We start from the raw sequence: 14,703 nt of genomic DNA on the forward strand, positions 1-14,703 counted from the left end.
CGATGTGCTAGGAGATTCAGTGGGATGGTGACTGTGGCAGGAAATAAGAGGAAAATGAAAAGAGATATTACAAAGCAAGTTTTTTCTATGAACTTTTCTTTTTTATCTCAGTATTTCATTACCTTAAAGGAGAGTTTGCTCAAGTCTACATCCAGGGCTCCAGCCTCTCCCTCAAATCCCACCCTACATTGTCATTTATCTGTCATCTTCCTATATGGATTTATGTTCCTCCAATGCCTCTGTCCCAACATGTCTAGATCAAAATTAGCACTTAAACTCTCAAACCAGGTTTCTCTTCTAGCTTCTTTTCTATTATTAGCTTCCCTGTCTCCCAGCCAGCAAAGGTAAGGATTTTGGTTCTCCTTTCTTTTCATCTCCATGTCCAGTGGATAGTGAACACTGCCTTCACATGATCTCTCCCTTCTCTTCCATTTCCATTGCCCTCACTCTAGCTTAGCCTTGTTCCTTTGCTTAGGTTATGCACATATTCACTCAACTAATATTTTAAAACTATCTACCTCTACCATATGGTAGGTTTTTTTTTGAGCAGGAAACAGAGAAAGAGAGGGATTCCACTTGCCAGAGGAACTCCAATTGGAATTTGTATCATGGATACAGGATGGCCTCCCAACTGGCATTCTCCATTCCCATCAATTCCTCTTTTATTTCATTTGATACATTTTTTCTAGATTAATCAAAAAGCATATTTCTATTTCAAAGTTGTAGTAATCATAATAGCATGGTACTGGCATGAAAAAGAATATATAGAACAATGAAGCAGAACAGAGCACCTAGACGTAAACCCACCATCTAGAGTCAGTTATTTTTGACAAGGGTGGAAGAAATATACATTTCAGAATGGCCAGCCTTTTCAATAAATGATGCTGGGAAAATGGTAATATCCACATACAGGAGAATAAAACTAAACCCCTGTTTCTCACTAGTTACAAAAATCAACTCAAAATGGTTAAAGATAAATGTAAGACTGAAATTATAAAACTGTTAGAAAAAGACAAGGAAAATGATTCGGAACATTAGAATGGGCAAAGATTTTTTTTGGTCAATATCGGAAAGCACAGAAAACAAAAATAAGTGGGATTGCATCAAAGTAAAACATCTTTTGTGCAGCAAAGGAAATAATCATTGGAGGGAAGAGAGAACCAACAGACCAGGCATTTAGTCAGTTTTTTTGCTGTTGTGACTAAAAGGCCAGGGCAGAACAACTGTAGAGGAGGAAAAGTTTTTCGGGGGCTCATGATTTCAGAAGTCTCCCTCATAATCATCCATTAAACTTAGCTTACAACAACTTAAAGCATTTCCAGCTTGCACTGCTGAGCATCTCAAAATTCTTCCCACCAAATCCAAAAAAACTCAAAAAGCTTCTGAACCACATGGTCTGGTTAGTCACAGCAATGACCCTGCTCCTGGTATCAATTTTTGTTTTAGTCAGCTTTTTTTTTTTTTTTTTTTTTTTTCCCGCTACTGTGACTAAAGGATGCAACCAGAACAACTACAGAGGAAAAAGTTTATTTGGAGGCTCACAGTTTCAGAAGTCTCCCTCCATAGAAGACCAGTTCCATTCCTTGGGGCTCAAGGTAAGGCACTACATCATGGATGAAGAGTGTGGTGGAGGGAAGCCGCTCACATGATAAGCACGAAACAGAGAAAGAGAGGGACTCCACTTGCCAGATACAAATATATACCTCAAAGCCATGCTTCTAATGCCCACTTCCTCCAGCCACACCTCACCACTTCAGTTACCAGTTAATCCCTATCATTGGTTCTGTTAAGACTCTTACAACCCAATCATTTTTTCTCTGAACCTTCTTGTACTGTCTCACATGTGAGCTTTTGAGGGACATCTTACATTCAAACCATAACACAAGGAGAAAATATTTGTAAACCGTATGCCTGTTAAGGGGTTAATATTTGCAGTGTATAAAGAACTCTAAAAGCTGAATAGCAAAAAAGCAAATAACTCAATTAAAAACATGGACAATAGACCATAATAGACATTTTTCAAAATAAGACATATAAGAGGCCAATAGGTCTATGAAAAAATGCTTGGCATCATGAATCATCAGGGAATGCAAACTTAAACCACAATGCTTTATCAGCTCACACTGAGAGAATGCCTACTATCAAAAAGGTTAAAGATAACAATTGCTGGCACGGATATGGAGAAAAGGAATAGATCGCATACTATTAGTGAGAATATAAATTGGTACAGTCTTTATGGAAAACTGTATGGAGGTTTCTCAAATAATTAAAAATAGGACTGATCCAGCAATCCCACAGCTGGCGATATACCCAAAGAAAATGAAGTCAGAGACATCTGCACTTCCATGTTCATCACTGCACTATTTACTATGGTCAAGAAATGGAAACAACCGAAGTCTCTATCAACTGATAAATGGTTAAAAAGAGTGTGGTACATACATACAATGTAGTCTTCAGCCATAAAAAAGAATGAACATATGTCATTTGTGACAATTTGATAGCACTGGAGATCATTATGTGAAATGAAATAAGCCAGACACAGAAGAACAAATGCCACATGATTCCACTCAAATGTGTAATCTAAAAAAGTTGATTGAATAGAAGTCAAAAGTAGAATGGAGGTTTCAAGTGGCTGAGAGAGTAGGGGGAGATGGAGATGGGGAAAGTTTAATCAATAGGTACTAAGTTATAGTTAGGTAGGAGCAAAAAACTCTGGTGTGCTATTGTACCGTAGGGTGATCATAGATAAAAATAATGTCCTGTATATTTTGAAAAACCCAAGAAAGGATTTTGAATGTTTTCACCATAAAGAAATGATAAACATCTGAGAAGATAGATATGTGTAGCCTGATTCAAACATTACTTAATGTATACATATATCAAATAATAATGGACTCCATTAATGTGTATAATTTTAATGTATCGGTTAAAACAAATTTAATTTTTAAAAATGCATACTTCTAATTTTGGCTAGTCTTTGCTTAACTTCTTTAATGATTCCCCATGTCCTAAATTATGACAGTTTGGCCTGCTATTCAGACTATGAGTTCTACTTTATTCTCTCGTCAATCTTAATGACTGTTGCAAGGCCACTTAACTGAGTAGATCCTGGTTGTGAGGTAATTTGCTTGGCAATTTTCTGAAGTTGCTAAAAAACAGAAAAGAAGAGATTCACACTAGAAACATACATGTTGATTAGCTCAAAGAATATGAGAGATACCTTGAAGTCAGTGGCTTTTACAGAAAGTGCTCTGGTGATCTTGGGTAATTAATGGAAAAGAAATGTTAGAAAATCAGTAGAACAAAAGTTTTCTTATGAAAAATATTGTGTTGGAGAAAGACTGAATATCTTATCAGAACAGAAAGCCTATTACATTTTTTAAAATTTTCCTAGCTTCTCCCCATGATACTTCCATGTTCCTACTTTCTTGGAATATTGGAAAGAATATCACTAAGCTGTAATATTTACATTTATTTTCAAAGTTTAGCAATATATGGTATAAAACATGTTGGATTTACATCATTTTAAATAATTGCTAACATTATTTGAAACATAAATAGCTTCCTAAAATGACCATAGCAAGTTGATTATTAAAAAAAACAGTAAATGAATACTTTGAGGTATATATTTTTTATCTTTCTGAACTTTGTGCTAAAACAGAGAACTATCTTTACTAAGACAGAAATTATCATTGCTACAGTTAGATTTATGTGGGCTAGATGGCATTATGTGTCTTATTCCATATGGAAATTCTTATGTTTTTATTTAACCATAATTCATGTCCCAGAAATAATAATGTTTCATATTAGTAAACATTCACCATGTGAGCAGACAGCCTAACCAATTATGATGTTAGTTTGAGCTGCTCAAATAACTATGAAATGAGATAGATAAGAGGCAATTATGGGTTCTACCAATTAATAAGCCATAATAAATTAAATTCTTCCATGAAGGGAAAATTAAAGATTTCGTTAAGTAGATTCTAGAAACACTTGTAGCAAAAGAAGATGAGACAGAAAATACTGTAGTACTCTCCTGCAACTTTCAATTTTCAAAACATTTATTGTTTCCTTCTGATTGTCTGATGTAAGACAGCTTCTATTTCAGATGGATCTGCCCTCTTGTAATGAAGGCATACTCAGAGTTGACATACTGTTTCTGAAATTCATCTACATTTCATTTAAACTAAAATGCCCAGTGGCACTTTAATGTGAATAACTACAGCTACCTGAGCAGGCTGACGACAATTTCAATGCACATTATCTATTTCCTGCACTGGGGCATGGGCTTACACTGTGGCAGTATGAACCAGAACACTAGTGTTTGAAGTATGCATTCAAAGCCTGGCTCTGCTGCTTATTAACTTTTGACTCTGCAAAATAACAAGTCTTTTCTGTACCTCAGATACCTCATCCATAAAATGAGGTCAATAATAATACCTACTTTGCACATTTATTTTGAGGATTAAATTACTTAATATTGATAGGGTCCTTATAATGGTACCTGGCATCTTGTAAGTCTTCAATGAATGTTAACTACAATTTTAGGTTATAGCATAGTTTCTCTATAAGTTAGGAATAACACATTCTGTAAAAATCTATTCATCTTTCTGCTGCTTTTTATATCTATAGAGAAATGACAATTTTAAAACAGATGTTCTAGTTCTGTTGAACATATTTTCTAATTAATATTCCTGGTCCCTTATGTAACTGTGCTTCTGGAAACATTAATTTCACTAGTAGATAAGGGATAAAGATCTACTTGTTTTTAAAACTAAAGGAACTGGCAGAACAGGGTTGGAAAAGGGACACTGGACTGGGACTTTGCCCTATTAGTTTCCAGGGCATTTATTTTGACCAAGAATTAGATTCTGTGCAGGTCACTGATTTTCCTTCTTGGTTTTACTTTTTAAATTATGGACTACATCTAAAGGCATGCCAAAGTCTCACTCTATAAACATAAATTATCACGGAAGCCCATACACTTATTTCCATGATATCACTAAACTTACTATAGTTTAAGGATCTATTAGAGAAGGAGCACATTCTTTGATTATCCTTAATGATATCAAATTGTCTCTTTGAATTTTTAAAACAAAGACTATCCTGGCCATGTCTGGTGAGTAAAATGTGTGTTCTGAGTAAATATAGTGATTATAACTATAGTGGAATAAAAAGACTTTCCAGAGAGGCTTGTAATTTTTTTTTTGGGTGTGTGTGTGTGCAGGCATGAGTGTGTGTGAATGTGTCTGCATGTGTGTGTGGCATGGACATGAGTCATGTGCATATATGCTTATTTCCTATACACATTTGTACTACCAAGTTCTGAAGTATTTTGCTAAAAACTCATCCTTTAGTCACACCTACTTTATATCATTGTAATAACTATGCTTGCTGCAAAAAACCCTGTTTTTTAAAGATAAAACAATACTTGCTGAGATCTAGAAATAACCCAAATCTTTTAAGAAAAAGGCTGTTCAAATGTGCTCTTCGCAAAGCACCTTGGTTCCAGATTGCAGGTTCATTATCCAGAGAAAACACAACTTTCTACCTTGTGCTTGTCATTTATCTTCCCTGTACCTCAATACTTTTCTCAGAAGAGTCTACCAATGGAGCTTGTTTATAAAGGATGCTCCCACACCTTGGACAAATGTTCCCCAAATGTTGTATGATAAATACAATGAAAACAGACTTCTGAAGTGCTTTAGTATCTACTCAGTGGGATTGTTGTATTGATGTTTAGCTCTGTGCTGGGCAGTGAGAATGCTGTATGCTTCTTAAGAGTCAGGATCTATGATTTTTTAAACAATTTGGCTAGTACTTTGCAATATTAATAAAACTAATGTCAAATCATATAATGTGAAGGAAATAAAATAAATCAACAAATATATGAAAAAATGCTCAACATCTCTAGCAATTAGAGAAATGCAAATGAAAATTACTCTAAGATTTCATCTCACTCCAGTCAGAATGGCAGCTATTAAGAATACAAACAACAATAAGTGTTGGCAAAGATGTGGGGAGAAAGGCACACTCCTACATTGCTGGTGGGATTGCAAATTGGTGCAACCAATCTGGAAAGCAGTATGTAGAATCCTTGGAAAACCTGGAATGGAACCACCATTTGATCCAGCTATCCCACTCCTCGGTTTATATACAATGGATTTAAAATCAATATATTATCATAATGTAGCCACATCTATGTTTTTGCCAGCTCAATTCACAATAGCTAAACTGTGGAAACCCAGATGCCCTTCAATAGATGAATGGATAAGGAAACTGCGGTATATATACATAATGGAATATTACTCAGCATTAAAAGAGAATAAAATCATGGCATTTGCAGGTAAATGGATGGAATTGGAGAATATTATGCTAAGTGAAGTAATCCAATGCCCCCAAAATCAAAAGCCAAATGTTTTCTCTGATATGAGGATGCTGACTCATAATGGGGATGGTGGGCATGGGAAGAATGGAGGAACTTTGGATAGGGAAAAAGAGAGGAAAGGATGCCGCAGTCTCTGGCTGGGCACAAATCACGAGCCTCCACACAGCTTGTAGGTTCAAACAGCAATTCTTTATTCCCGAACTCACACCAGCCGTCTACAAACACGTTCTGGGGAAATCCACGTTCTCTGCCCAAATCCACGTTCTCTGCCCAAATCCACACCTCCACTGGGCTTCTGTCTCCCAAAATATACTGTCTGACCCTAAGAACTCAACTCAGGCAGCAGGATACGCCCTATTCTAAATGGGAACGCCCTAATCTCGTATTATGCTAAACCGGGAACACCCTAAATACGGATCTGCCCTGGTCCTTGAGCAAGGTCACCTTACATGCAATGTTGTTGCAAAATGTCCTATTTCCATGAGTCCTTCCACTAAAGAAACATGGGGATACGCTGGCAAGGAAATTGTCATACCTACTTGGCTGATGGCTCCCAGCATCAGGGAAGGGAGGGGACACTGGGGTAGGAAAGATGGTGGAATGAGATGGACATTATTATCCTAAATACATGTATGAAGACACAAATGGTGTGACTCTACTTTGTATACAATCAGAGAAATGAAAAACTGTGCTCTATATGTGTACTGTGAATTGAAATGCATTCTGTTGTCATGTATAACAAATCAGAATAAATAAATTTTTTTTAAAATCATACATATAATGTCTGCATGATGAATATTTTCAAAATATGCACTAGATATATCAACAACTATACTAAGCACTAAAATAATTGTAAATTATTTAGGGTCTACACTAGAAGCAGCCATCAGGGTAACTGGTAAAACTCACAGATATTAGTCATAAAACAGTTCCAGAAAGATTAGGAAAGCAAGATGAAAATGACTGACAAATAAGCATACTCATTTTTTTCTCTTTCACCAAAGTTGTCTAAATTCAGAATTATTAATTTAAAACAAATATTTTATAAATTCAGAATTATTAATTTAAAACAAATATTTTAAAGAGAGTAGGAAGAACACATTTCTTTCAGTAGATTCCAGAAGCTAATCCTTACTCAATAGATGAATATTATATGAGAAGATACTTTCCTTTCACATTTTAGAGGATAAATTTAAAAATAAAATAGTGTATAAATCTGTAATAAATATACGTTATTTTATTCTAATGCTATCTCAATTTGAAAGTGCATGTGCTTTCCTTTTATTTTGAGACTTCTCAAACATTTTCCTTTTTTACTTTTTGTAAACATACCCACCTAACTCTCTTGTTTTCTTGATATAAAACAAAAATGTAGATAAAATGAAATCAGTTGGGTTTAAAATTACACACACACACACACACACACACACACACACACATATACATATATATATGTACATACACACATATAATTTAAAAAATAATGTTTTGCATGCAGTGAGAGAGAAGAACAATATTACTGGGGACATGTGAATGTGATTTGAAAAATGACAAAATAAAAATCTATATTGAAAGTTTCTTTGAAATAAATATCTACTAGTAGATTTGTAGGAAATACCATGAATGAAAAATAATTAACACTTTTCTAGACTTGTTTTAAGGTTAATTTTACCTAGAAATGGAACTGTGGCCTATCAAGAGGTAGAAATAAGAGCTGGAAGGACCAGGAGAAGGGAGGAGACTCTTTGTGGTCACTGGAGTCCTTTCTTCTCATTCCCTATGAGAATTTGCTCACTGCTTCCCAGCTAGAGTAGCCCAACAGTCTTGTAAATGGCCTCCTAGAATTAAGCTCTGTCTTTGTCTGACCTAATACCAGTCTCCCTGGATGCTCCTCTATATAGATAACTCCTCTCTTCAGAGCCCATGAGGCTGGTGCAGGGCAAACAAGGACACCAGCTCCTGTTGGGGTTTGAGGCCCAGCTCTGCTTGTTACTAGCTGTGTGGCTTTGGCAAGATACTTAACTTTGAATTTGAGTTTCAAAGTTATGTAAATTCCTCAAATTTATGTAACACAATCCACAGAGTTGTAGCAAGTGTTATATGAAACACACCACATCATTCGCATAGTAGATGCTTAATAAGTAGCAGCTATTGGAACTTTGTTTCATATTTGCTATTAGCTTCTCTTCCTATATTCCTCTACCAATACAACCTCTAGTCAAGTTGCTCATTCTCATCACACAATGGCTCCATCTTCAACACGCAAGGGCTGTTTTCATTTCCTCATGTTTTTCTAAGTGTATTACATGTTTCTGTTCCCATATACAAATTCTCTTTATCTTTGAATTCTCCTAGTCTAATAAAATCTTTTCAATTCTACACTTCATTGATTTCCTTTCTTAAAAAGTTTCTCTACACACACATAAGTTCTGTATATATATAATCTACAGGGAAACTGGTTAACGGTTTTAACTTCTTGTTATAATTACCCTTGCGAGAGATCCTTCTAGCCAACTGTGAATAGAGTATCAGCCAGCTGTATGATCCTGGAACCTCTAAATGGACAATTAATGCAGGCTGTTTTCTTTCCTTCCTGAACAGGGAATGAAATGCTTGAAAAGTACCCATTCTGGATGGGAAGTAAAAGAACTACGACCATGTTTTCAAGTTAAAGGAACGTTTTCTACTTTCCTTGTGGGAAGGAAAGCATAAATGTTCTTACAGTACAGGGTTGGGAAGAAAGGAAGACAAGTGCTCTGTTTCCTATTTCTTATTATTTTTACTCACTATATGAACAATTGTAAAAACCAAGAAAGAACAATAATTACAATAACAAAAGAGGAGACTTTAAAAATTATTAATGAATCAAAATCATAAATATTTATATGTGTATAAATAAATAGGATTATCTCTAACCAAAGAGTTAGGTATATCCTTTACACAGGTATGAAATATTTATTGAGTATTTACTATGTGCTAGACCTGGAGGTAGGCATCAGGGATGTGCCAACATATGCCTGAATTCATGTAGCTTACCAACACGAGGAGGACCTAAGAAATAAAGTGTAAGAAGCAGGCATATAAAGGCATATAAACAGCAGATAATAAATATAGTTACTATATCAACACATATTATTTATTTTAGATATAATACTTAACACATTAAATTTCTTTGAGATAGATATAAATTCACTGGAAAAAATTAATATTTGAAAAAAATCACCCAGAATTGGGTGAGGTGGCATACACCTGCAATCCCAAGAACTCAGGAGGCCGAGGCAGGAGGATTGCAAGTTTGGGACCAATCTGAGCAACTCAGTGATACCCTGTCTCAAATAAACTATTAAAAGGCTGGGGATTTAGCTTATTGGTTATAGCAACCCTGGATTCAATTCCCAGTACTGAAAAAAAATCACTCAGAATATTATAATTTTCTTTGAAAATAATGACAACAGCCATGATCTAGCCAACTCAACAGCCTTGATGTTTCAAAGCTGCATGTAATAATTTCCAAAGTATACTACAATGGTTAAATTTAATTCATCTGTGAACTTTAAAATCAGTTAATAAAAAAGAAAAACTCATTTCCCTAATGGCTTTAGAAGAAGGGGACGGGTGCAAATTTTTTCTGAATTCGGGCAGGGATTCTGAGTCATAAATTAATGTGGTGCATGTGCATAAAGAGATCATTAGGAATATGACTGCCAGGTCATGTCTCTATCCTGGCTCTCCCTTCCTCCAGATGTCCAGGGAACCAGGATGCAGGGTGTCATTACTAAGGAACTCCACAGAAATGGACAATTTAAATCTCCAGTATCTATCATGCTTATCAAACAAAGGGAAAATACTGCTCAATTTTTAATATTACTTTTCAACCTTTCACTAGAGTACATTTCTTTGAATTACAATCTCTGATGGATAAAGCACCCCAAGGAGAATAAAAAATGGAACAAGGTGTGACTTACTGAATATTTCTTTAATTGCAATTTTTTTTTTAACATAAAAGACTTAGAAATCACGTCTGGAAACAAGGAACACCTTTAGTGATAACAAGCCAATTAACCACAATCAATAACCAATAATCCTTTTCTCAGTGATCTAAGTAAAGTTACAGACTCAAACTTTTCTGCTGATCTTTGCCATGAGACCCTACATCTCTTTTCATTCAATCATGCATTTTCATCTTTATATCTAAGTTTAAAACAATGTTGTGCTTCTTCCTTCAGAAGGGTCTCTTCCATCTGCTCTTTCCTCCTGGTTCACCCTACCCAACTCCAGACTAGGCCTTCATTATCACGTTCCTTCAGGTTTTCTCTAGTCTTGGCTCTTTCAATTCATCCTTCATGTCAAAACTTTCCTGAATATGTCACCTTCTTCATTTTACCTCAGGCTCCAGAATAGATTAAAGTCTTTTGGAGCTTCATATTGGCCTACAATATGAATTCTAAACTTCAAATTTCTTTTCCCAGTAACTTAATGTCCTTATTCTTCCTCAACGCATTCTACTGTCTTCTACTTCTTTTTTTTTTTTTTTTTTTTGCAGTCTTTATTATTACTCCAAGAATTATTTATTTATTTATTTATTTTTGCTTCCAGCTCAAGTAATCGCTGCTAATCCTTCAAGATCAAGTTTAAAGCTCACCTTCTCCAGGGAGCTTTTACTCACATTTCCTTTGTTTAACTCTTCATTCTGTATGCTGTTCGGTTCTTTCAATATCTCATGTACACCATTTAACACAATATAAATAAGCAAAGCTGATATTTATATATAGATACATGCATAAACACACATTTTCTGAAATGTCTGTACTGTTTACTGTTTCATACAATTTATTTATTTAGTTATCTATTTATGTATTGCCGTGTTGGAGATCAAACCCAGAACCGTATACATGCATGCAAATGGCTTTTGTATTTCCAAGTAGACTGTAAATGCCTTTGAGGCAATTTCCCTATGGTGTAATTGACTTTCCAGGTTGTTCCCCTTCGAATCTGCTCATCAGTAAGTGTATTTTGATTGATTAATTATTATTTATACCTTAATATTTTACTTTTCAGTTTATGCATATTTTACTTTTGTCATATACTTAGAATTTATTTAGAACCAGAAGGTACCACTGGTAGATTGTTTTATTGTTCATATTTATTCATTCCCTCCTTTCCTTTATGTGGAATAAGTACACTTATCCGCCCCATTGATTTTGGGCTTGGCCATGGGACTTGCTTTAGTTAGAGGTCTGTGGGTGGATGGGACATGTGCCATGTCGAATCAAGAAGTGCAGGAGGCACTGTGGGTTTCTGCCAGCCTCTTTTGCAACTGCTCTTTGTAATGAGAATAGCCTGATCCAGACTGGGATGTTTCTTCCACTGGGGCTCTGGCATTAGAAACTGCATAGAGCAGATCTGCAGTTGACCCACTGCCTGCAGCAGAAACATTGCCAAATCACAGCCTTCATGTTTCATCAATGAGAAATAATTTATGTCACTGATACCCTGGAGATTTTTTGCTACACAGAAAAACTAATGAATAAAGAACCTTAGAATTAATCTAACTTCCTTTTTTTTTTTTTTTTTTGCAGAAAAGGAAAGAGGTTAGCTTTTTATGGTTAGCTAATGAAAGAGTTATGACACACATTGCAAACTAGTAATTTCCAGTTCTCTCCCTCTCTCTCTCTTTAAAACATGAAATTCCTGGCTTTCTATTGTTTTAAAACTTGGAGAAATAGAATTCAAATCATTTGAAATTTGGGGCATTGGCACTATCTGTAACTGACTGCTCTCCTGGTCTGGCATTAACTTTCAGAGACCAGGTAGAAGACTATCTAAAAAATAAAGTGTACTGTGTTACATGAGATATACTTTTACCTGGAAGATATTCCCTTTAAGCCCGATTTTCCTTGGTAGTAGATAGAATGAAATGTCTTTGTGAATCCCTTTTAGGCCCAAGTCTTCATATATATTGTTAATCTAAAATATTTATTTTAAAATATTTTGTAAGCAATTTGCTTATAATAAAAAATTCTAATTTGGAGTTGGGTGTAATTTCTTAATAAGCACTCTCTCTGATGTCAGTTTCATCTCCACTTTGATACCAAATGGGGACGTTAAAATTCTTATCCTTTTCTTTTACAAAATTCAGATGGAAGTTTTCTTATCATTATGTGCTTCAGTATATCAGAACCTAAACTTGGCCCTGAAGTTTTGTGTTCTTAGAAATGAATTAGTTTTCCTAACTCTGTGATGTTTGGTCTCTAAAAACTCAGACACTGCTCTGCTTAATTAAATTCTAATTGAAATTAGTAATGTATTTACTTTCTTTGGCATATCAAATTTTTGAGAGTAAAACAAATAATATGAAGCAAATTTGGTATTTATAACAAAAATAGTACTTCAGTTCATGTTTTGCGAAATAAATGTTTTATAGGATAGCCGCTTATAGCTATCTTTTAAAACACACTTCTAACAAAGAAAACAAAATGTAATAAATCAGACTGGGTAACCATGTAAATTATTTGTATTTAAATTTTTTTCTCTCCTTATTTTGACAATATGATAATCTTACCTTTGTGAAAAGACATCCCGGTAAGGACTGCCATGTTGCAATGCAATTCCATATCCCCGATCAGCAACAGTATTCCCAATGGTGTAAAATGAACAGTCTGGATCATTGATAGCCACATATTCCAATACAGCTGCATCCCATACAAAAGCATAATTTCCATATTTTACCTGCAAAATATGGAAAAAGAAGAAAATAGTAATTAAAGTTGGAAGTACAAGTAACATAAATTGGGCAAAAAATAAATAAATTGGGCAAAAAAGATTACACTTGTAAAAAATATAAAAAGGCACATATGTCTAAATGAACACTTATCCTGATGGATTTGGTTAATTTATAGGTCTGTTTTCTTGGAGATAATATAAAGCTGGAATGTTAACTATGCATCTAGGTAACATTGCTTGTAGTGATTATTTACCACTCAGGGGATCATTATAAATGCAAGAAAAGAAGACATGTCTCTGAGTTTCTGAGTTTGGTGACTTTTGTAACTGGGCTTTTTTCTTTTGGGAATCCTGAAGGCTATGCCTTTGGAGTTGTTACAAGAGATACTGACTCTACTGGGTTATTAGGTTTCCATTTCAGGCAGGTTTCTGCACACCCAATATGGGATCCCATTGCACATGACCTATATTATAAATAAATGCTCACAACTTACATTGAAGAGAAATTAGTAACACTCCCTGCTGATAAGGATTTCCTGTCCCATGTCCTTCTAAATTAATCTATTGGCACATATGGTTTAAGGGTATCTTACAGTTGGACTTAAATGCTCCTTGGTAGGCATGTAGTGAGGAAAAAAAATCACTGCCTTTTATATCATCATTTAGGAAACACTATTTTATTCTGGATCATGTGCTACTTTTTTCCCCTCTCAGTAAGCATTTGTATCCTAACTCCAAATTACCACAAAAAAAGCAATTGTCTTAAACCTATAAATAGTATACATTTAGAATTGTGTTAAATACAAAAATAGAATTTAATGAATTCATAAAAGAAGTAGAATTAATAATTAAATTTAAAGTTAATTTATTTATAGTAAAAGAATAATGTAGCATTATTAAACAAGGAAAAGCAGCACTGGTTCAGCATTCAGAAGGATACTGGGATAATATGTCTTATAAATGAGGCTTTATAAAAATTTTCAATGATCTTTCAACAGACATCAGAAAGGCATTTAGCAAAACAAAACACTTATCTTTCTACTTGTAAACCAAGAAGGATAAAGATTTGTCTTTAGTGAGATATAGCATAAACAATTTGCAAATCTATTGAAAGCTGAAACTTTAATGACACTACTATTAAAGTCAAGAAAATGGTGTGTACTATTACCTCTAAACAATATCAAAATATTTTTAACGTATGCAATAAAGCAGGAAAAAAAATTATGATTTCAATCTAGTAGGAAAACATATGGTCAAACAGAGACAAAATTTTTATTATTTGATGACATATTTAAGAAGCCCATAAGAACTGACTGAACAAATATTTGAAAGAGCCTGAAATATCAACACATAAAGTGATCATAAACATATATATACAAATTGTTTGCTGTTCTATTAATTCATCAATAAAAGATCATAAATAATTTGAGAAAAATATCATTTACACACAATATAAATACTTAGTGAGAAATTTAATGATCAATGAGTATGAGCAGCATTAAAAATACTCCAACACCTGACAGAAGACTTGAAATCTCTTAGATAAAAGATAGCATATTCCTAAAAGGGTGGCGGTCCCATTACAAAATATA

At 34.4% G+C, this 14,703-nt stretch overlaps 1 protein-coding gene across 3 annotated transcripts in view; it reads right to left on the minus strand.

Annotated features, from left to right (window-relative positions):
* Grid2 (glutamate ionotropic receptor delta type subunit 2) overlaps positions 1–14,703 on the minus strand; it is a 1,419,378-nt gene that overhangs the window by 148,399 nt on the left and 1,256,276 nt on the right. For all 3 annotated transcript variants that reach the window (XM_076864706.2, XM_076864707.2, XM_076864705.2), the window contains one exon: positions 12,951–13,117. In XM_076864706.2, the coding sequence (XP_076720821.1) occupies positions 12,951–13,117 (167 nt within the window). The remainder of the gene's footprint in view (positions 1–12,950; positions 13,118–14,703) is intronic.

This window comes from Callospermophilus lateralis, chromosome 8, assembly GCF_048772815.1.
Source record: "Callospermophilus lateralis isolate mCalLat2 chromosome 8, mCalLat2.hap1, whole genome shotgun sequence".
Taxonomy (NCBI): domain Eukaryota; kingdom Metazoa; phylum Chordata; class Mammalia; order Rodentia; family Sciuridae; genus Callospermophilus; species Callospermophilus lateralis.